At 43.4% G+C, this 21,857-nt stretch overlaps 3 protein-coding genes across 5 annotated transcripts in view; 2 read left to right on the top strand and 1 right to left on the bottom strand.

Annotated features, from left to right (window-relative positions):
- Positions 1–4: 4 nt before the first annotated feature.
- Positions 5–2,427, top strand: C17H22orf39 (chromosome 17 C22orf39 homolog). 2 transcript variants are annotated; one of them, XM_074886827.1, is made up of 4 exons: positions 5–112; positions 197–364; positions 1,032–1,177; positions 2,301–2,427. In XM_074886827.1, the coding sequence occupies exons 1-3, from the start codon at positions 89–91 to the stop codon at positions 1,155–1,157; spliced, it is 318 nt and encodes a 105-aa protein (XP_074742928.1). In that variant the 5' UTR covers positions 5–88; the 3' UTR covers positions 1,158–1,177; positions 2,301–2,427. The 2 variants fall into 2 exon arrangements, with proteins under 2 accessions (XP_074742928.1, XP_074742927.1); XM_074886826.1 differs by lacking the exon at positions 2,301–2,427 and having other exon boundaries at positions 1,032–1,209.
- MRPL40 (mitochondrial ribosomal protein L40) lies at positions 2,206–5,162 on the bottom strand. Its single transcript, XM_074886825.1, has 4 exons — positions 4,944–5,162; positions 4,174–4,257; positions 2,984–3,139; positions 2,206–2,652 (listed from the first exon to the last, which is right to left on the bottom strand). The coding sequence occupies exons 1-4, from the start codon at positions 5,006–5,008 to the stop codon at positions 2,343–2,345; spliced, it is 615 nt and encodes a 204-aa protein (XP_074742926.1). The 5' UTR covers positions 5,009–5,162; the 3' UTR covers positions 2,206–2,342.
- Positions 5,163–5,484: 322 nt separating this feature from the next.
- Positions 5,485–21,857, top strand: part of HIRA (histone cell cycle regulator) — a 39,284-nt gene continuing 22,911 nt past the window's right edge. The window contains exons 1-9 of one of the 2 annotated variants that reach the window (XM_074887786.1): positions 5,485–5,658; positions 14,536–14,598; positions 15,910–16,020; positions 16,826–16,916; positions 17,406–17,500; positions 18,355–18,450; positions 19,739–19,899; positions 20,787–20,954; positions 21,480–21,593. In XM_074887786.1, coding sequence (XP_074743887.1) covers positions 5,622–5,658; positions 14,536–14,598; positions 15,910–16,020; positions 16,826–16,916; positions 17,406–17,500; positions 18,355–18,450; positions 19,739–19,899; positions 20,787–20,954; positions 21,480–21,593 — 936 coding nt within the window. In that variant the 5' untranslated portion in view covers positions 5,485–5,621. The remainder of the gene's footprint in view (positions 5,659–14,535; positions 14,599–15,909; positions 16,021–16,825; positions 16,917–17,405; positions 17,501–18,354; positions 18,451–19,738; positions 19,900–20,786; positions 20,955–21,479; positions 21,594–21,857) is intronic. The other variant, XM_074887787.1, reaches the window with a different exon arrangement.

Below are 21,857 nucleotides of genomic sequence, written 5' to 3'. Positions count from 1 at the left end.
CCGCTCGCCATTGGTCGGACGCGCGGGTCTCTCCGCAAAGCGCGGCGGGGATTGGCTGGCGGGACGGCGACCCTCAGGCAGGGGCAGCATGGCGGGCGGCGGCGACTGGCGGGTGAGCGGGGCGGGGGGCGGCGGGGCTGAGGGCGCGGGACGGGACGGCGGCACGGCTCAGCCCGGCCTCTCTGTCCGCCCGCAGCCGCCGCGGTCGTGCGAGGACTATTGGTGGGAGTGGAAGCACTGCCGCGGGCTGCGGCACGCCTTCCACCACTACTACGCTCACGGGGCGCTACCGGCCTGCGACCGCTGGCGGGACGACTACGAGGCCTGCCGCGCCTGGGAGAGGGGCCGCGCCGCCGCCGCGCAGGTACCGCCCGCGCCCCCGCCTGCCCCTTCCCGCCTCGGGAGCGAGCGGCAGCCGGTAGCGGCGGTCGCTGTCGCGTCCGGTTCCTTGCGGGCTCTGTAGGCCGGTGCCAGTGGGAGAGAAACCCCTCAGCCGCGCGGTGTCGGCGGTGGCATAACGGGGAAGGGTTGGAAAAGCGGGCGTCTGCTTGGAGTTGAGGAGCGTAAGGCGGTCTTAACATCCAGCGGGAGTATTTTCAGTGTTTTGCTGTAAAAGGTCTTGATTTCAGTTGCTCTAATATTCCCTTCCTGATATGAAAAGCTGCCACATACAGGCAAAAAGTATTCCTGGGGTGTGCAGAAATGCTCCTGGCTACAGCCCCATGAACACTGGAAGACAAGAGCCCTTCAGCACAGGCTGCAGCATAACTTGTCCTTTCAGCCAACTAGGGTAACTTCTCAGGGGGAGGGTAGCACATAAGAGGTAGTTTTCTTTGTAATGGAGGACTCAGAGGCAAAATATACATGTGACATAGTTAAAAGCTGGTATGCTGGCTTACTTATATAGCATTTGGCACTCTACCTCGTTTTTGAGGTAAAACTATGTGAGATAATAGTCACAGCAGGAAATAAGCTCTCTAAGACTGGAATGGCAAACACTTATCATGGTAATATTTTTTCCTGTATTTCAGGAAGCTTTGTGCAAGAGTGAAAGAGCTCGAGTTATGGAAAAGCAGAAATATCCTCCGGTGTGGACACTCAGGAAGAGCCCACCACCTGACTGGTATATTCCACTTGACCAAGACAAACCAAATTAGCAAGACCGTTTTGCTGTTTGGTCAGTAATGTAATACACAATGCACAACCATGCTGAGGTTTTTTTCTTCCATGTCATCTTGAAATTATACTATAGCTCTGCCCTGCAATATTTTAGTACTCATTCAAAAATACTGGGAGTTTAATGTAAAGGTTTACTTTTTAAAGGGAAAATTGAGGTGCTTAATTTGTTTCTGGTCTCTTACTACTGTCCTACACTTTGGATTTCATCTCAGCAACTCAGCAGGGAGCTCCCATGTTAGTGCATACACGATCAAGCTCCTCTTGCTAGACAAGGACCTCTTCCCTTAGAGCCAGTGTTGCTTACTTTTGGAACAAGGTACCCGCCCCCGGCCTGCCTGATGGGAAAACAAAAGCAGGCTGGGATTCCTCCCTCCCATTTCAGGACAGTCACAACCACTGGCATTTAAAAGGCATTTCCAAGATTCATGACTGTCATGGATCAAGAGCTTCTCACCTGGTGGGATGACGTTACAGATGCTTAAACTGCAACCCTGCCCCTTTGTGGAACTACTCTTGAATGGTGGGGTGTGTCGATGGCAATATTCAAAATTACTACTAAAAAATGTTTAAATGACTGAAGAGAGATGTTTTGGTTTAGGGCAAACCCTTACAAACGTAGTTACAATACTTACATGGCAATATAAAAAAACCCCTACAAAATGATTGTCATTTTGGCTTTGTCATGGTATGTTTTCCCTCTTACATACAAAAGTACTTCACTGAAGTCTGAAAAGAAAAGCAGTAAACAGTCAGCTGCTGCCTCCCTTACAGTACAGACTGATGTGATGACTGTGACATTCTTTCCTCATGGCACAGGAATCTTCCAAGTTACGGTTTATATAGAACCAAAAAATGCTGGTCAGGAGTGTATGGAGGGATGAGAGATCTAAGCCCAGAAAGATAAAATACTCTGTGAAATACTACTGCTTTGTCTTGTTCTAGCATGGCACAAGTGTAAGGTAGTGTAGTTTTGTTGGGTGTCTTACTACCTAGAGCGCTGTTTAAAAAACTCAGATACTTCATTAATACGTTGGGTTTTTTTTTTTTTACAGTCACACACCTCCAGTATTTTAACCTGCAGTAGGAATTGTTTATTCTTACTCCATTCTTTCCTCCTTCAGTTGGCTGAGTAGCTCATGCCAGATGAACAGCAAACTCCTCCATCACTGCGTATACACTTTGGTGATGTCAATGCATTTTCCTTCAGGAGGATCATAACCAGGAAGTGGTGGGGTATGATTAGGTCCGTCTCTCTCGAAAGGGAAAAGCCCCTCATCTCGTCTGATTGCTGCCTGGTACAACTCCTCGGATTCAAGGCGCAGTTCCTTTAGTGCCTCTTGCTGAGCTTCTACAAGGGCCTGAATTGCATTCTTTTCTGCCTTATCTTGCTTCAGCTTAAACAAACACCACTTTTTCATAAGTAAAACTCTTCTTTCAGTCTCCTCAAATGACAGAGGGGGAAGACTTCGCACCCTGATAAAGAATAAGTTAATGTTGTAATAGAGAAATAGCCTGCACCCCAAAGAGCAAATTTTTTAAAAATCAACCAAAACAATAAACACCACCCCCAACATTTCATTCATGCAATGTCTGTCAGGTTTTCCAGGCATTCTAAAATTCATGTTACTATTTTTTCACTGCTTCTAGCAGGAGCAAATAAAATCTGCTTTCTGCATTTTTGTCCTGGTAAAGTAGATAAGGTTTTGAACCAAGGCTGGCACTATATTGCAGTTTTGCAGAGAAAGAAATTAAAAGTGTTTTTACCATGAATGCAAGCGCATGGTGAAAGACAAGTCTTACTTACCTGTTGCTATCTGAGTACTTAAGTGGTGTTACAAAATCCTCGATTGGAATCATTTCTGGGGCAGCTTTTTCCAACTTTCTAATCTTCTTTTTCATACGATCCTTCTGTGCTTGCTCTTTCCTTACATCCACTTTCTTCTTCTTCTTTGGTTGTGCTCTACAAGGGAGGTAATGAATAAAAGAAGATATTTTTTCATTTAATTCAACACCAGCAGCTTTCACTTCCACTGTACTTTTCTAAGGACTGTTCCTCCCATTGCTTAATTTGGTCCCTAATAGAAGTTCCAGCCATTAGATTTATTCAAGTAATGTAATTTCCAGGAGACAGTAATATGTCTTGTGAGATTTTCTGCAGAGAGAACTGTACCTGCCTGAGAAAAACAACCTCCAATTTTGTGCTGAACATCAGAACGACCTGAGGAAGTTCTACAAAAATTAAACTGGAATTGTTCTGCACTTGTTCAGAGTGCAGCAGAGCAGGTAACAGGTTTATCTGCAAATATTCCTGTCATCTCATATTAAAGAAGAAAATGAGTGGGTTTACACATGCTTCTAAAATTTCCGCATTTGGAACCAAATTCAGGCTGCGGATGTTACTCTCCTGTACTTCCTGTACTGTGTATTTTACACAGATCCAGTATAGCCAAGATAACATATGGCACGCTCCACGGACACAGACTAATCCTCACTGCGGACCTGTGAGACATCATTCCTGCCTTAGAGATCAAACAAACTACCTTCATGGCGTCAAACAGTCTTTCTGATGGTACCCAATAGCTACCAGGATATTTTAAATCTAGTTGCATCAAACCAAAACATGGATACCAAAATGTAACATACACATAAATGCAGCCTGTCTATTATACCACTTTATAGTAAAGTACTTTCACTTCAGTTAGGCTTTAATTTGCATTGTTGCTCAAAAGGGAATTCTGGAGCACAGCATAGATCCAGACATCTCCAACCACATTCTGCAGTTGAGGAAACAAATACAACTACACAAAAACATAAAGTGGTAATTGTGTGGGTTACCATTACACTCTCCTCAAGAGACCAACGGTTCTTAACTACTTTACATATAGTGTCTTAAAAGCAAACATCTATAGTTAAAAGTTAATTTGGACTTGGGAAAATTTGTGTTCCCCTAAGGATGAAAACACTTGTATGTAACTCCATAGAAGCTGCACTCACCTCATGGGGAGCGATGCCCTAAACGCCAGCAGTGAGGTCTGCCAGTGCCTTGCTCGGAACGGAACCGACTGGGGCAGCCAGGAGCTGATGAAGGAAAAGGAACACAAAGCCCAGGGAGAAGCTGATGGCGTTGATTCTGCACAGTACAAGGGCTATTTACTGGTCATAACTCAGAATGATGAGCTTTGAATCATCTTGGGCTACTTAATTCATGACAGTATACAGTGTTTGCCCTGACAGGGTAACTTCAAACTCTCCAGCAAGGTAACTAGACCCCAAATTTGGGCTGTTTGGTGCTGTGAATCCACAGGGTGCCGAGGGGTGAAGCAGATACATTTAAGTCTATGAATAGGTTAGAGTAATTTTATTCTTAAACTCTGATAATGGCCTCTCTACTGATGTTGGAGAGGTAAAACCACCTCCGTGCAAATTAGGAGACAAGAGATGCCGTTTCTCAAATCTCGGCGGGTGTCCCGAGACCCGGCCCAGGTGCCTGCACATCAGCTTCTCAAGGCGCGGAACCAGGCCCGCACACCCCCCACCCCGCTCCCGACCCCTGAGCGCAGGCCCAGGCCACCAAGGCAGCCCCGGGAGACCGAGGCCCGCCCCGGGGAGGGGACCAGGCCCAGGGCTCGCCGGGAGAGGGCGAGGCAGGAACCCCGCGCAAGGGGCGCTTCGCCGGGCTTCCTCCCCACGGGCCTGGGGCAGCGCGGCCGCAACGGAGAGTCCCGGAAAGCCGCTCCCAGCCGGCTCCTGGCTCCCCGCCCTACCTGAGCCGGGCACCGCCGGACGCTGCCCAGAGCCCGCGGCTCGCTCGGAGCGCGCCCGCCAGCATGGCTCCGGTCGGTGCCAGCGGTGCGCCCGCACTCCCCGCCGCCCGCGCTCCGGCTCCCGCGTCCCCCGTTCCGGCTCACAATCGTTCCGCTCGGGCCCGCCGCGCTGCTGCGGCCCGGCTGCCGTGCGAGGCCCGAGGGAAGGGGAGTGAAGGCCCCGCCCGCGCCCCGCCTCGCCGCCATCGCGCCGCTCCGCCCGGCAGGGGGCGCCCGGCCGCTCCCGCCCGCCCTGGAGGCGGGGCGGCGGCGCCTCGCGGGATCTCGCCCCCCGCCGGCCGAGGCGGGGGAACGCCGGGGCTCGGGGGCGGCTGTTTCCCGCCGGGCCGGTTAGGCGGTTGCCAGGCGCCGAGTTCCGGCGTTGCCGGGGAGCCGCCGGGAGCCGAGCGGGGGATGCGGCCGGGCGGCGGGGGCTGCGGCACGGGCGGCGCCGGGGCATGGAGCGGCGCTGAGGCGGCTCCGGCCGGCGGAGGGGGCGGGCAGAGCGGCGCGCGGCGGGGGCCCATGGTGGCCGGCGGCCGTTGAGCTCCGCCGCTCGCTCGGCCGCGGAGGCAGCCCGGGCGGAGCCGCCCTGGGGTCCCGAGGGCGGAGGCCGGCGGGGGCCCCGGGCGGGAAACAATGAAGCTCCTGAAGCCGACCTGGGTCAACCACAATGGTGAGGGCCGGCCGGCCGCGCCGCCGGGCAGCAGGTGCCGCGGGGCCGGGCGGGCAGGTGCGGCGGGGAGCGGGCCGCGGGGCTGGGGCGGGGGGGGCGGCCGTGGCGGGGCCGGGGCGCGGCACACGCGTGGGGCGAGTTTGAGCGCGGGCGAGGGGCGGCCGGCGAGGAGCCGCGGCCGGCGGCTGAGGCCGCCGGAGCCGTTTGTAGCTGCCGCCTCGCAGCCCGCGGGGCGGCCGCGGCGTGCTCGGGGCTCCGCCGCTTCGGGAAACCGTCGGCGCGTACGCGGCGGGGTGGGGGCAGGTGCCACCGGGCGGGCGGCGGTGGGAGCGGGGAGCAACAAGTTCTCGCCGTCCCGGTGGGCTTGTGCGGAGGCAGCGGGCTGTGAGGCTCGCAGGGGGCTGGAGGTGCGAAAACGAAACGTGGGTTTTTAGAGAAGTGTGATTTCCAGAAGGCAGAGTTGGGGTGGTGAGGGGGCTCGCCGGGGCCCGTCCGCCAGCAGATGGCTGAAGGGTGCCGCGCCGGCGGCCGTTGGAGCCGGGCTGGTGGCGGCCGTTGGGACCGTTCTCGCCTGGCAAAGCGCGTGTTTGCTGGGGAGAGCTGGGCACAGCCAGCGCCCGGGCTCTGCAGGGGGAGGGCTCAGCTGCTGCTAGGTGAAGACTGAGCTGCTTTTACCTGCCAGGCACGAACGTCGGGCAGCTTCATGCTTGTGAAAGTGAAGAGGGATGGTTTGAATCAAGTGTCGTCTGTGCATAAGAGAGAGGAGGCTTTTGTGCAGCGATGGAGGTACCCCACGGGATGTACAGACGTCCCGTGCCAATGCACAACTCTGACTGGGGTGGCCTCGCATCGCTGAGTCAGGTCCAGTGGAAAAGTCCCCAGATGCAATTAGCTTGAGCAGAGGTTGTCTGTGCTGTTGTTGGCCATGGGGGGAAGAAGATTCTTCCAGTAGTACGTTGAAAACAACTCCCTGAATTTATGTAGTATCCTGTTTGCCGCTCCTCTAGTGATTTTTTGAGAGATCTTGTGAGCTAAAGCACTTTCAGAATGAAGTGTCGATGTTGACAGAAAGCTCTGTACTTTCCTAGTATGGTGAGTACAGGATAGCATCAGTGTTACGTATTTACACTGCTTATGACGAATTTCCGGAGTAATACCTGTACTGTTCCTGGCAAAGCAGTGAAAAGAAACCTAACGTGAAGAGCTTGCTTCTGTTTATGCAAGTTTTGTCCTCAAATTCACGGGTACAGCTTTATTTCAACTGCAAATTTTATACCCTGGTATAAATGTCAATAGTTGGACTCATCTAGCTGATTGATATCTAGAATAAAACCAAGCCAGAGACCAGCTTATTCAGCTGGAAAAGTGTGCTTTGAGTTAAAAACTGCAGATGCAACTTCACAGCTGCCTTTCTGTCTGTGTGTTGTCTTTTTAATCATGCTGCAGGTTTTAGGAACAGTAACTTAAGCCTCGAGTTGCAATTCACATGCATCTTTACTTGAACTACTCTCCAGGGGCTGTATAGTCAGCAGATGGACCTAGCCTTTTAACGAAAGGTTGTAGTGAACTGAAAAAATGTGGAAGTACTTTATTTGAGATGGGTTTTACATTTCTGCTTGGTTAATCTAAGCAGATGTAGCATTTATATCTTAATGTCTGGCTGCCTGTGGACAGGCTCTGAATCTTCAATGGGAATACACGAACAGCTGAATAAAAACTTTCGCCTTAAATTTTGTCTAGATCACAGAGATTAGATCTGTAACTTCTTTCCTTATTTCTTTAATGGGTGTACCTTTTGGTTTGGCTATGTGGTTGAAATCTGTAGCAATTTAAAATACATCTAACCATTGCAGAAAGCACTCTTCAGCCAAGCAGTTTCAGTGAGGCTCCGCTTATAAAGGCCTGCGATACTTTGCCTCGTGGATAATGCACTACACAGATAGTCCCAGATTTTACTTCCGTTTCTGCCGCTGTCCTGCTTGGATGAGTTTCAGCAAGTCACTTTGTCATAGTTTCACCACCTGTAAAACAGACGTTCATCACTGGTGTCATTTGTAAAATGCTTTAAGGTCTGCTAACGTATACAGGACTATACAACATTATCCTTGGGGCGAGGAGTGCGGGATAAAAACTGGTGAGTTTAGTCGGCCTCTTTTAATGTACCCAGGTTCTGGATCCTGCAGGCATCACTGCATGCAAGTAGCCTCCATCATGCTTAATGGGCCTACCTATTTGCTGTGAAACCTCTCCAGAAACAGGATAAAGATAATTTATACTGTGTGTACTGGAGACTCATTGTGATAATTTTTACTCCTTTTGTTTTCCCCACGGGCAAAGAGGCTGTTTTGCTGTTGTTGGTTTGTGAGTGAGAGTCCTGATAGCCAGACTGGCTCTTCCACACACCAGATCGAGGAGGTGTCTGTCATTCCAGCCTTTTCCTTTCCCCACTCAGTTTTGGATTTGTACTTTACTGAATGGACTAGATTGAGTTTAATGATGCTTACAGGCATACATTCTCCATGAGATAATAGACAGAAGTTAGTGTCGTAGCTGGGAAATTCAATACACCTGGGAATCATATGCTGCTCAGCCAAGATGCTGTGCTTTTACACTAAAAGCACTTTAACACATTTTGGCTCTACAGGTTTTTGTCTTGGAGTTCTTAATGTCACTTTATCTGAGTACTTATTGGAAATATTTCTTCAGATGCATTTTCTGTAACCTTTTCACACTCTTAATGTGGGTTTATTAGATTTTGCATGAAATTCTTATTATTGCTGTGTTCTTCTTTTCCATGTTTCTTTGATTTAGAGCAAGGAAGAATATTGAAAAGTGCAGTCTAATGGTGGGGACAGGAGTGGATGACTGTAAGATACAGATGGTGTGGTTTGCTTCTCCTTCGCAGTTTTCCATTCAGTATGTCTATAAAGGTGCATCACGTATCCAACAGTTGTATATACATACTTGATACACAGGGTTTTGAGGGCCCTGGTGCTTAAAGTTGGCTAATGTAGGCAAACACCGAGCCCTGCAGGAAAGGAGGTCCCTTGCCATTTCGAGAAACCTGTGCAAACCCCAAGGTGCTGTTTGTGTATAACTTGTGGAAATTGGAGCCTGCTTTTGTTTAAATATAGGCATGGAGTTTATTATCTCTCCAAGCTGTAATGGTGGAATGCAAATATTTGAATTGATTTGTGAGTCATGTTGGATGTTACCTATCAGTTGAGCTGGAAGCAAAATGTGTAGAAACTCATATTGTGGTAGAAATGGTCTTTATATTTCATTGATTATTGCCTACAGTTAAATAACAAACAAAAATGATGCAATATTTAAAATTGCTTTTTTTCTTCAGCTGGTGGGGTTTTGTTTTTTTTTTTTTTAAGATGGAACCTTCTCCTTGGGTTTGAATTATCTTACTTGGAACTTTTTGTTCCAAGCTTGTTTCATTATCAGTATTTAAGTATATAATGTATATTTGGGTTCTTTAACCAAATAATCCAACAGGACATCTGGTCTGTCATAAGATGTTCTGTTTTTAATGAACCTGGTTTGCTTCCTCATGTAGTGTGATGCTGGGAGCTTCAATAATTTAAACTACGTTTGTTTAGCAATTATTAAGAGGGCAAAATGTCTTAAAACATGCAATGTTAGCTTTTAATGTTACTGCTGAAGCATCACTTACATTTTGTTTTGATGCATGATTACTGTTAGGAAATCGAACACATGTCCAGTTAGGAGCATGGGAAAGCATTCAGTCACTTTGAAACAGGGACCTTGTGCCTTTTGGCTTGTTTCGACAAGATCTAACAATGTAATCAGATAAAGACCCGGACCCCGGGAAGGAAGTGGTTGCTATCAAATAATGGCTCCTTCTCCATTATTTTGAGAAAATGAAAGAAGTAAGGAAAAACCCAGTATCTGTGATCAGTTTATAAACCACAAGTAGTATGGAACAAGTCTTATAGCTTTAATCTGTGACAGTTATCCACCACTGTAAACAATATTCCCTTGATAACAGTACCCTAGAGGAAAGAGCACCCTGGTAATGAGTTTGTCTCGCTAAGTTTCTGTCCTGTGATCACTTAATCTGTTCTCTTTTTTTTTTTTTTTTTTAAATCATTTGACATCTCCAGAGTGATAAAACTGGAAACAAATATAAGTCTTGGTTTACTTGGGCAAACAATCTAATGATTATTGAACTTGTTCTGTATTTTAAGGGATAGGCATAATAGTGTAGAGAGCAAACTTATTAAAAACATAAATTCCTTCTAGAACGTGAAAGAGTTCATATATGTTCATAAGCAGGTAGCTTTACTAATGATTCTTTTTTTTCAAATCTAAATAGTCTAATGTAATCACGACAAGCCCTGTGTTTTTCAACAGCCAAGGACAGCGCACGCAGCTCTGGAGCAGGACACTGGGAAGATTTCCTTTTCTAAGTCAGTGCGTTGGCATTTAAATGCCTCTTACTGCTAACGTGGTGTCTCTGAACATGCCGCTGTGAACTCCACCTGTGTTTCACCAATTCCTGTACTCATGAATATGTAACAAAACTGACTTGAAACTTCATGCAGTGTTTGTGCTTGATGGGAACTGAATTGTTTGTGACATTGGTATGTTGCTTTCTAATAAATAGTAAAGCTACAACTCCTTTCTGAGAATTGGCCAAATTAGGTGCTGTCTAGTCTGGATTACACCACTGTGACTCTCTAAACTTTCTGGTGCTGAAACATGCAGTAGCTCTACTACTGCCTGAAAAATGGATGCAAATGATCTTTTTAGCTGAAGTGGTAGAACCTCAGGTTCCTATATCCAGTAGTTGTGTCCTGCAGGCATCCAAACAGGGCTGCTGCTACGCTTGCCTTCACCAACAGGTCATTTTAGCCAGAGTCAGGAATGAAATCCTGATGCCCTGTGGTCCTGAACTAGTTTGTAAATAGTTGTTTCCCTCTTTGGTTTGCTCTTGTCAGCTTAAGTTGATGCTTTCCTCCACTAATACAATTACTTCAACTGACAGTTGAAGTACAAGAGCACGGTGAAAGTGTTGTGAACTGAAAACTGTGGGCTCTAAATAACTGAAGAGTCCATGTTTAATTTTATTACCCTCCAGATCTTGGAATAATATCCAAAGTCATGTGAAATAAAATCCAGAGTGACCTGTAAATAGTTTATCCCCAGGTTGATTTTAAGTGTTCTGCTGCACCAGTACATGACATGGCATTTTGCAGTTGCTGTTTGTATTTCGATTAATGCAGAATGTCTGTTAAGAAGAGGGTGTGACAGGTTGAGGCTGGGTGTAGTTTGACATATTTCCTGTATATGGAAAATGGAAGACTTATCTGTACAAACTCCTAGAAGTCTGGAACTTAATTTAGTAAACTAATGTTTCTAGGGAGAAAAAGTGTCTCTTTGAAGGTTAACCACTGGATGCATCTGGACATTGGTGGTGAGATTGAGACATATGAAATGAGTCCAATTTATTAGGAATTATCCATCAGATGAAAACAGTATTTACTTAGCTCTTATAGGAGATTAATTTGACGGGCCTCATGTTCACAAGTCATCGTGCTTTAAGCTTATTGGCAAATTCTGCAGAAAAGGACAAGTTTACTGGGTAGATCATTATGGATGATTTTACCTGTGGAATAAGATCCTGTCCTGGATCACAGCTGAACCATGTAGGAAACTTGATTTGTTGTTGAGGGCTTCATTTATTACCACTGCCTTTCCTGAGTGCAAAGTCCATACGCTTTTTAAACTTCACATATTAAATAATGCCCTGTGACCTGACAACTTCCACTGAGGTCTTAGTTCTTAGGTTTATAATAATTTAGGACAATATCTGCTCAGTGCTTAGTAGATCAAAAAACAAATTTATGTGAGGAAAAGAACTAAAAAGAAAACATCCTACTATATAAATACATGGAATTTATGTTTGAACACTGTTTTCAATGCCAGTTCTCCTGCATGTCGTAAAATACAGGAAAACTGAAAGAGGCTCATAACGGAGTGACTGGAATGATCAAAGTGAGAGACAGCTCACTTTTGTACAAGGAATGACTGAGTAGGACTCTTTGGGCTAGGAGTGGGAGAACTGAGCTGGAGACATGATGAACATGTGTAGAGTTGTGAGCTGCAGAATAGGGGTGAACGTCAAGTGATTTTAATTCACTGTTCTCCTGTACAAGAATTAAGGGGTGTGGAAGTAACAGGTAGCAGGTGCAGGATAGATAAGTAGGTGGTTCTTCACAGAGTCCATGGCTGAGCAGTTGATCTCTTTGTCTTAGGGGCTGTTGATGTTAATTATGGATCTGAGAAATGGCTGATTGAAAAGTCTACTGAGGGCTTCTGATTCAAGAAGTCAGAACTGGAAATTTTTTGGAGCTGGAAGTTTATCCTAGGAAGAAGCATTGTGTGCTTACTGTTATATGGAAACCTAGGGAGGTATCTAGTGCTGGTTTCTGAACGCAGAGTATTGGGCTAGGTGGACATTTTCCCTGGTGTGATGTGGCTAACTTTAAGCTTTTATGGTGAATTTGCAGCTAAGTTACTAATTTGCTGAATTTCATTGACCCCCATTGGTGGATCTGTGGAAGAACTTTGCCCAGAAGGAGGAAGAGAGCTGCTGTTACTGCTCCTGTAGAGTTGTGCTCTTAAGGCAGAAATTGGAGAGGCTCTGATAGTTTTAAACATCTTGTAAAGGAAAGGAAAATTATACCATGTCAGTAATTTTTGCAAAGCAATGGGTGCAATGACTTGTTTCACAGTTTTTCTGAATGTCTAGCACATCTGTTTTGCCTCAATGAGAAGCCAGTGTGTCTGTCAGACAAATTTACCAGTGTGTGCTGTGGTCACGGCTACTTTTTAATGCAGACTTTTGGGAAGGAAGAGTGGTGGAATTGGAGCAGAGGAGGAACGAGTTTTCCTCTATGAGACAGCTGAATCTATTAAACCAATTTTAAATACAGTATTGTTAAACTACAAACCACCTAAACACTGAAGCCTTGTTCACAGGTGCTGTGCTGGCTCTGGAAGCCGTAATTCCTCCTGATTACTGGTGCCCCTGTGTTAGAGGTTACTGTTCCTTCTGTTTTGCTGGGGAACTGTTTCCTGTTGGTGTGAATGATACATAGGCAAAATGAGCCAGGTTAGTACAATTAAAAGGTCTTTGATAACTGGCTTGCTAGAAGGAGCACTCTCCTCTTCATGTCTGATGGCAAATTTGAGAGTACAGTAAGTCTTCTTGCCCAAGACTGTTAACACAGATTGACAAGGTAGCCTCTTCCACCTATAAGGTCTACAGAATGACCTGTTTCTGTACGTGTCAGTGGGCTAAACTATTTCAAATGATGCACTGGTTTAATTTAAGGGAACTTCCACATCCTGGGAAGGGCAAAATAAATGTTTGTTTCTTCGCCGCGTTTCTCTAAATATTCAGCTTAGCCCTGCATGGTGCATTCAAGTTAATAAAAGATAGAATCAGGCACAACAAGCTGAAGAAAAGCCATCGCTAAGTCTCAGTTTATGTGTTTTATGCGGTCTAAAGGACTTGGAAGGAATGTAAGTTGAGTGCCATCTTACTGTACGTAAGGTCTTTGCTTGGCTGCCTGTAAAAATTTTAAGGGGAATCACATGTCAGAGTTGCAATATAAATCCAAATAAAATAAACCTTAAAACAAGTCAACATAAAGAAAATAAAAGTTGACATGAAGCAAAATGCATATCCCTCAAAAAGTAAGAAATACCAGATATTTGGATGAGGGTTTTGTTAGCAGTTTAGTGTCAAGGAATTCAGATGCTACAGTTGCAACATGAAACCTATCACTGGATAAATTCTCCAGGTTTTATCATTTATGTCTTAACATATCATGAAGATATATGCAAGAATTGACACACATGGGAAATTTATCAAGTAATCTTGGTACGTGGGTACTAGTTCTTTTGGCTGTTTGATAAATTGCCTCATTTTATACTGGCGTGTGTGTGATCTTGCTTGCAGAAGCATTCTAGTTTGAAAGGTTTGGGACTGCTGCCAAAAATTATTTGAATGTGGAAATCACATGCATGTTCCTTCAAGTAATCCTTAGTGGTAGCTCTTTGAGTATCATTGAAAGGCAGTAAACTTACTTCTCACCTCTTCCTTCTCCTCCTGCAAAGGTTAAAATGTGAACATATAGGAGAGTGTATGTGATCCAGTGGTCAAAGCAGAATAGGCTGAGAGTGAGGGTTGTCTGGTTTCCAAATCTGTTCCCCAACTATGTTAATTACTTGTTATAGAGTTTACATTTTCATAAAATTATTAGTTTTTTTCTGAAAGATGTAGCATATGGAGAACTGAAGGATTTAAGAGTAATATCAGAGTTGGTTAGTCTTCCTCTGTCTATATGGAAGCCATAGAAATAAAAGCTAGTCTTTGGGTAGAAGAGTTTCATAACAGAATTTAAATTTGAGACAGGTAATTGTGTGACCAGCAGATGCAGTCTGAGATTGGGGATGATTTTACAAAAACAAACCCAAAACTTGCTTCAGGTCATCAGCTAATGAACTGTAGAAACCTGGAAGAAATTCCTTACTCAAATACAGTTTTGCCTCGTTGGCGCTTGCTTTGTGGTGTTATTTTGCTTTGAGGCATTTGGCATATCCTGCTGGATTAAGTATCCTTGGTTATGGCATGATAACTTCCATATACACTTTTAATAGGCTGTCATTTCTGTCATCAAATTGCTTTCAACTCTTGTAGTCATCTGTAATTCTTACAACTATAGCTTTTAGAAGAAAGTTATCCGCCAACCAGAAGAGTTATGGTTCTTCTGGCATTACTGCATTCTCTTGATTGTAAAACAATTCAGTACGTTGATGCTTGTTCTTTAATTCCAGGAAAGCCCATATTTTCAGTGGACATTCACCCAGATGGGACCAAGTTTGCAACAGGAGGACAAGGTATGTCTGCGCCCTGAGAGAAGGCAGAATTTTGGGCTATAGTAATAATCTTGTGCCTTCACAACACTTCAGTTGGTTTGACCCTTTTAAAAACACATCACACAGTGTCATGGTTTAACCCCAGCTGACAACTAAGCACCACACACAGCTGCTTGCTCACTCCCCAGTGGTGGGATGGAGCAGAGATTCAGAGGAGTAAAAGTGAGAAAACTCGTGGGTTGAGATAAAGACAGTTTAATAAGTAAAGCAAAAGCCACACTCACAAGCAAAGCAAACCAAGGAATTCGTTCATCTCTTTCCATCAGCAGGCAGGTGCTCAGCCATCTCCAGGAAAGCAGGGCTCCATCACGTGTAACAGTTACTTGGGAAGACAAACGCCATCACACCAAACATCCCCCCATTCCTCCTTCTTCTCCCAGCTCTATATACTGAGCATGATGTTATATGGTCTGGGATATCCCTTGGGTCAGTTGGGGTCAGCTGTCCCGGCTGTGTCCCCTCCCAGCTCCTTGTGCACCCCCAGCCTATTCGTGGGTGGGGTGGGGTGAGGAGCAGAAAAGGCCCTGACTCTGTAAGCACTGCTCAGCAAGAATTATCAACACTGTTTTCAGCACAAATCCAAAGCATAGCCCCATATTAGCTACTATGAAGAAAATTAACTATCCCAGCCCAAACCAGCACAAACAGATAATTATGTAAGTGATTAAAATCTATTGAAAAGTGCTGTTGTTACTGCAGAAGGCAGGGTTACATTTTCTGAAATACTCATCCCCTTGGACATCGTTGAGATGGTAGCTGCAATAATTGAGTCGTGGCCATGCTGGCCAAATTTCTTTTTTATTTGAAGAGGAACTGAATGTGAAGTTGGGATTTTTTGACCTGCTAAATAGTAGAGCTTTTGGGACAAAAAAATCCAATTATATAAATGGAATAGCTCAAGAAATGTATGCAGAAATATTGTTTGGATCACAATAGTGAACGATTTTACGTTGGCTACAGTAACTGCAATTTAGGGTTTGAATATATTTTCTCTTTTAAAACACAATTTTATTATAAGTAGTTCATCCCAATAGTTGGTATCAGTTATGTATAGAACGATTTTTGAACAAGGCTGTATAACTTTATTTTTAATAGCTTCAAGAAAAATAAAACACTTCTGACTTGATGTAGTTATATCGGAATGGCATCTGTATGCAGATGTTTCCAAAGTTTCCACTGCAGTAATGCCTAAATTTTAGTATCTCTTCTGAAACTAGGTTGAAAAGTTTTTTTGCATGTATTTAAAAGTGGGGGCTTTTTGTTCTCTTACAGGTCAGGATTCTGGGAAAGTTGTGATCTGGAATATGGCTCCTGTTCTGAAAGAGGAAGATGAAAAGAATGAAAATATTCCCAAGATGCTTTGTCAGATGGACAATCACTTAGGTAACAAAGATTTATTTTTTACTTTTTTTTTTTACTGACTGTTGCTAATTTGCCAAAGCTTAAGCATTACATGTTTGTAATTACAAAAATCATGCCCTGTCCAGTGGTGAAGAATCAACAAAATACAGCAGAGTGGTCTCATACTTTGGCTATATACTTTTTAGATATTCAGCAGAAAATGTGGTTAAAATGTGGGAAAATGTACAGAGAAATATCTACCTTGGGAAATCTCTTCCCTGTGAGCTTTTTCCAGCTGTGACCACAAAGTAATTGATAATGCACATTCTGAGAAACTGTGGAGACCTAAATGAAAGGGCAAGAGAAAAAATAAGTATAAAGGAAACATCATATGAAGCATATTGGTTATAGTTCTAAATTATTCTGGATTTATTGCACGTTACATTTGAAAGAAGTATGGTTACCTGAACAAGATGTCCCTTCTTTTCTTCAAGATGCATCTTCTTTTCTTCAAGATATATCTTTCCTTTGCCCTCTTAATGCCACCTCGTTTACCACAAGCAGTTTCCTTCATAAGATTAATATTAATCTTTCTTCTTTTGAACTACTTTTGGTGAGGCTTTTTTAAATAAGGAATAGGTTTCTTTAAAGAAGTTCCTCAACTGCTACTGAAAGATAAGTACCAATTCATTTATCTAAAGCAGACAGAGTAACTGCTTTGTGTGGGAAAAGCACACTTAAATCTTAAATGTCTCCTGCCAAGTTGTGCTTATTATAAACTCTGTCCCCAGTCCAGAACCACTTATTCTCATATTTCATCTTACAAATGTTCTTTTCTACATTTCAGCTTGTGTGAACTGTGTGCGATGGTCAAACAATGGAGTTTACTTGGCTTCAGGGGGAGATGACAAGTTGATTATGGTGTGGAAACGAGCTGCGTAAGCATGTTTCTTCCTTCTTGATTTTCTATCAAGAGTAGGTGACTCTAACATCTCTTAGTGTTTCTCCCCTGTGCTAGCCTTTTGTAAGTTCACTGCTTCGCCTAGTGCATAAGGAGCTGAAGCCTGTGACACCACAGCACTGGTGCTGGAGATTTGGTCTCTTCTGTCTCTTGGGCTGGAGTGTGTGTCAGCCTGGGCAGTCTCTCTGCTCTCGCTGTCCTTGAAGAAAGCTTCCTGATGAGATTGAAGAGTTATCTTAAATGTTTTCATTTTTTGCTATCCTCAGAAATTATACATTTTATTGAAGCTGATTTTTTTTAATAACTGGCATTACTTTCTCTAAAAAAATACTTTTTTTCCCTTCAGTTTTCATTGCAGGAATAACTGACTATAAAATAAAAGTGTACTGTGCAGTCGATTTTCTATAGAAAAAAAGTTTGAAGAACTCAAGGTGGTTCTGTTGATAACTGTTTCTATTTTATTTAGGTACATTGGACCTAGCACTGTGTTTGGTTCTAGTAGCAAACTTACTAATGTTGAGCAGTGGAGGTGTGTCTCAATTCTCAGAAGCCATTCAGGGGGTAAGTTAAAAGGTGTTGAATGAACATAATTTGCATGTATTTGGAAAAAAAAATGTTTTTCAGTGTCACATTTTCTTCCTCAAAATGCATATATTTGGTGGCGAGTCAGTAATTACTTTTAAGAGCAATAATGAAAATCTAAAAGAAAATGTAGTTCTTAATCAAATGCTGATTTTCATACAAGTGACTTCTGGCAATGTAGTAGAAAAGTTCTGGCAACTATGTAGTAGAAAAATTAGCAACTGAGAAACTTATATTTTGCTATTTGCTAGCTTAAGAACGAATCTGAATAAGGGAAGCTAAACTGTATTTTTGTTTAAATAAATGTTCACACTTGCAGTGAATAATCTCCTGGTTGGCAAACGATAAAGTTTTTGTAAACCAAAGAATATTAATGTTTATTTAGAAAAAATAACGAAAAGCAATGTAAAAGATGAATAAACCAGACAATTTCAAATGCATTTTGCACCTACTGACATGAACTATGATTAAAATCAAGATTGAAATCACTTTGATTGCTCCACATGTTGGAATAAAGCGGGTGCATTGCAATAGCTGCTGTTGCTTTTTCATTAAAAACAAGACAAAGTACTTTATACAGGCATTTGTACTTCTTATAATCACTAAACATTGTGTTCTTTGCCTTGGATTGGTTTTTTGTTCCCCATGGAACAGTGTAAGTTGGAGAGCCTTACTCACAGTGAGTGTTGCTATGTTCTTTCTTACCTTCCAGTGAGATGATAATCATGTCTCTGTGATAGTAGCAATGTTGCCACACAAGTTCTTTTTAAAAAGATTTTTGGATTCTCTGATTGCCATCAATGTCTCAAATGGAAACTTTTTTTTTTAAACAGATGTCATGGATGTAGCATGGTCTCCACATGATGCTTGGCTGGCATCCTGTAGTGTGGATAACACTGTTGTCATCTGGAATGCTGTCAAATTTCCAGGTGAGAATTCTTAGATTTCAGATGTGCAAGTACGTAAAGCTGTGTGACAAAGTCTTCCCTCCATGGGTGTATTTCACTGACTGTGAAAATCTCTATGTGGGAATGGGTTGTCTGTCTTTTGAGCCGACACACTTGCAATCTGGTGAGTCAGTCCTCCTTCCAAGTTTGGGTGGCATTGAGCAGTGGATTCCGCTCTGCTGTAGACAACAGCTACATTCAGGTCATGCTGCTAATTTTACATGAAGGTCATTATTACATGCATTTTCTTTCACCTTCTCTGTAAAATCCCAAATAGGTAGAACTTCAGCTTGATATTACATCTATATATGCTTATATTTTTCTCCTGTTGCCTTTGTACCTACAGGACTTTCCATTCATTTGCCTTCAGGGGGGGCATTATCTTATTTACCCTATTTTAAATGCTGCTGCTGAATAAGCCACATGACTTTACATGATGAAGGGGAGGAAGGATGGACTAGGGGAGCCTCACAGTAGCAGCAGCTCTCAAGTCTTACATTTGATGGCCATTTTCCTTCTTCCACTGCTGCAATGCTGGCAATTCACAGAGTCCCAAGGCCTCTTTCTCAGGGAGCATGCTGCTAGGCACAGCTGGTGCACTGGACAGCTTTCGCTGTGACAAGTTAGGAAGCATGTGCCTTTGTTTGGCTGCTTCTCACCATCTAACTTGGTGCAGGCTAAAACTCCCATTGTATAGTGTCTAGTTACTGCCATTTATTTTAGGGTTGCTTCCAATCCTGATATCAGAGTTTTTAGACTTTCGAGCTAGGTGGGTAGCCTGTGCAGTACTCTTCTCTCACAGTCTGATAAACAAGAGATTGACTGAAAGTAGGTTACCAGGTCTGCCAGGCTTGTGTGTCTGTTCAGTCACAACTTAGTTCATGTTTGGTGCACAAAGCTGAATTTGTTGTGATAATCTTTGGGTGCGGAGGAGAAGGTAAATGTTTAACAAGTTCCAGTTAAACTGCTGCTTTCCATAGCTTGAAAGTGCTGTTCTGAAGTGCCTGGGCTCTGCTGGTCTTCCTGCTCTCACCTATTTCTTATAAAGAGTTTTGCACCCCTTATTCTGGCCAGAGTTCTCTTTACCCCTTTTTTTATATCATTCTTAGCTGAAGTACAGGTTCCAGTTTGGTTGATATGTTGTTGTTTGTACATTAAAGGAAGTTACATTTAATATGTTGTTTCAAAAAGATCCTGTGAATCTCCTCAAAAGTCTGTCCTAAAGGAGATATCAGTAACTACTCTCTGTTCTCAATTTTTGCGTGCACAGAAATTCTTGCCACTTTGAAGGGGCATTCTGGCTTGGTGAAAGGGCTGACCTGGGATCCTGTTGGAAAATATATTGCCTCTCAGGCTGACGATCGGAGTTTGAAGGTGTGGCGGACCATGGACTGGCAGCTGGAAACCAGCATCACAAAACCCTTTGATGAGGTATTTCAGAATGTGTGGCTATTCAAAGCAAATTCCTATCAAATGAATGAAAATTATAATAACTCTGATTCTGTACAAACATTAGTTAATTTAACAGTGTCAAATCAAATGAAGTATCAGGTGGCAGGTTTAAAAGGTGGTGGTGGGGGAAGAGCTACTTTCTCACACATGTGATTAAATTGAGACTTTCATTGCCATTGAATGTTATGGATGCCAAATGTTTACACAGGTTATGTAAACACTTAAGTAAATTCCTGGAAGTGGAGAGGTTATTCCAAGGAAATATTGACACACTAATTACATTGTTCTTACGTTCTTCCGTATGCATCTTCTATTGGCCACTATCGGAACTGAGATAAGTACTTAGGAGGGATCTTTGGTCTGGCATCATAGGGCTTTTATGTGATGGCACTGATCAAGAGATCAAATTTCTGGGGACAGAAGCTGGTGCTTAGCGAGTGGAGTGCTTTGCATTCATCTTACAGTATTGTGATTAGTGCAATTATTCTTCATAATAGACCATAAACACCTAGTTCATGTGTGAGCTGGTGTTGCAAGCTGAAGTCTCATTAGCAGTTGGTATGCTGCAGCCTTGTCACTAACAAGATACTGAGTGTACGGTATCCAAAAAGACTTACATCTTGTTTCCTTTATAAAAGTTCTCTTGGTTGCTTTTTCCCCCTTCTGGTAGGGCTTCATAAGTTACAGTAGATCACCTGTATAAACATGGCTGAAGTGCTAAGAATTGTATGTAATGTCATTCTTCTATATTCACAAAAAACTTACTTTGTAATCATATTCCCTAAATCTGAAATTTAAATACTTTGTATTAAAAATCTTTTGTTTGCCAAACACTTTTAAAACTCGAGTATGGTTTTTTTTGTCAGTGTGGAGGGACAACTCATGTGTTGCGTCTTAGCTGGTCACCTGATGGTCACTATCTTGTTTCTGCTCATGCCATGAATAATTCTGGACCTACTGCTCAGATCATTGAGAGAGATGGATGGAAAACCAACATGGATTTTGTAGGGCATCGGAAAGCAGTTACAGTAGTGGTGAGTGAGTGATAGTAATTTATCCCTGAAGTAAAACTTCTAATATGTGCTTTTTGATAATTTTATGCATAAATGGGACAAGAGGTGAATATAGGTGTCAGGATTAGTAAAGCAAACACATGGCGGTGATTAAAAAATATCAAGTTTACGTGTTGGAAGCAGTTTGCTTTTGTGATAAGGGAGGTGGACATAGATGAACAAGATAAGGAGGAGTACAGGAGCATGTTAGGAATGCCAAACACTAGCTTTGTTAGCTGTTAAGTGACTTGATTAAAGTGACTTAGGTTTCTAGTGGCTTCCTGATCACTAGTAAAATTAATATTATTTGCCATTCCTGTTAAGGCATTCAGAAAGCCCCTTAAGAAAGCATATGCGACCTTTGTCAGTGATCTTATGGAGTCTGGTTAGGGACTTTGTTTCTATGAAATGTTTCTTTTTCACTCTTAAGTGGAAAACTTGCTTTTAAAGCAGATCTCCTACTAAAATGTAATTACTGTAATAAAATTTGGGGCATCTCTTGTTCAGAAATTCAATCCAAAAATCTTCAAGAAGAAACAAAAGAATGGGAGCTCCACCAAGTCAAGCTGTCCCTACTGCTGTTGTGCTGTTGGTAGTAAGGATCGATCTCTTTCTGTCTGGGTGAGTGGTTTGTTTGCCGCCTTTGAACTGATGTGGTCATTTGGATAACTTGGGGGTTTAGCACAAAGGTCACGTGTACAGCACTAGGTCTTATATTTAGATTCATGTTTAGTTTTTTTTCTCTCTGTTGTTACAGGATTAGCTGGGGGGAAGGAAGTGGATTGGTATTCACTTTTCCAAAGCCAAAGCAGCTAGAAGCCAGTGGCAGAGTATGTTGCCCTGGTAAGGGGGAGGAACTGTTATGGGAAATGGTGTGTTACCACA

The sequence above is a fragment of the Strix uralensis genome, chromosome 17 (assembly GCF_047716275.1).
Source record: "Strix uralensis isolate ZFMK-TIS-50842 chromosome 17, bStrUra1, whole genome shotgun sequence".
NCBI lineage: Eukaryota > Metazoa > Chordata > Aves > Strigiformes > Strigidae > Strix > Strix uralensis.
This window is presented reverse-complemented; position numbering and strand designations above follow the sequence as displayed.

Coding starts and splice junctions, on each gene's coding strand:
- C17H22orf39 (XM_074886827.1), top strand. CDS start 89: ATGGCGGGCGGCGGCGACTGGCGG. Junction 113..196: donor CGGGCGGCGGCGACTGGCGG/GTGAGCGGGGCG, acceptor GTCCGCCCGCAG/CCGCCGCGGTCGTGCGAGGA. Junction 365..1,031: donor GCCGCGCCGCCGCCGCGCAG/GTACCGCCCGCG, acceptor CCTGTATTTCAG/GAAGCTTTGTGCAAGAGTGA.
- MRPL40 (XM_074886825.1), bottom strand. CDS start 5,008: ATGCTGGCGGGCGCGCTCCGAGCGAGCCGCGGGCTCTGGGCAGCGTCC. Junction 3,140..4,173: donor AGGGCATCGCTCCCCATGAG/GTGAGTGCAGCT, acceptor CCTCCCTTGTAG/AGCACAACCAAAGAAGAAGA. Junction 2,653..2,983: donor AAGTACTCAGATAGCAACAG/GTAAGTAAGACT, acceptor ATTCTTTATCAG/GGTGCGAAGTCTTCCCCCTC.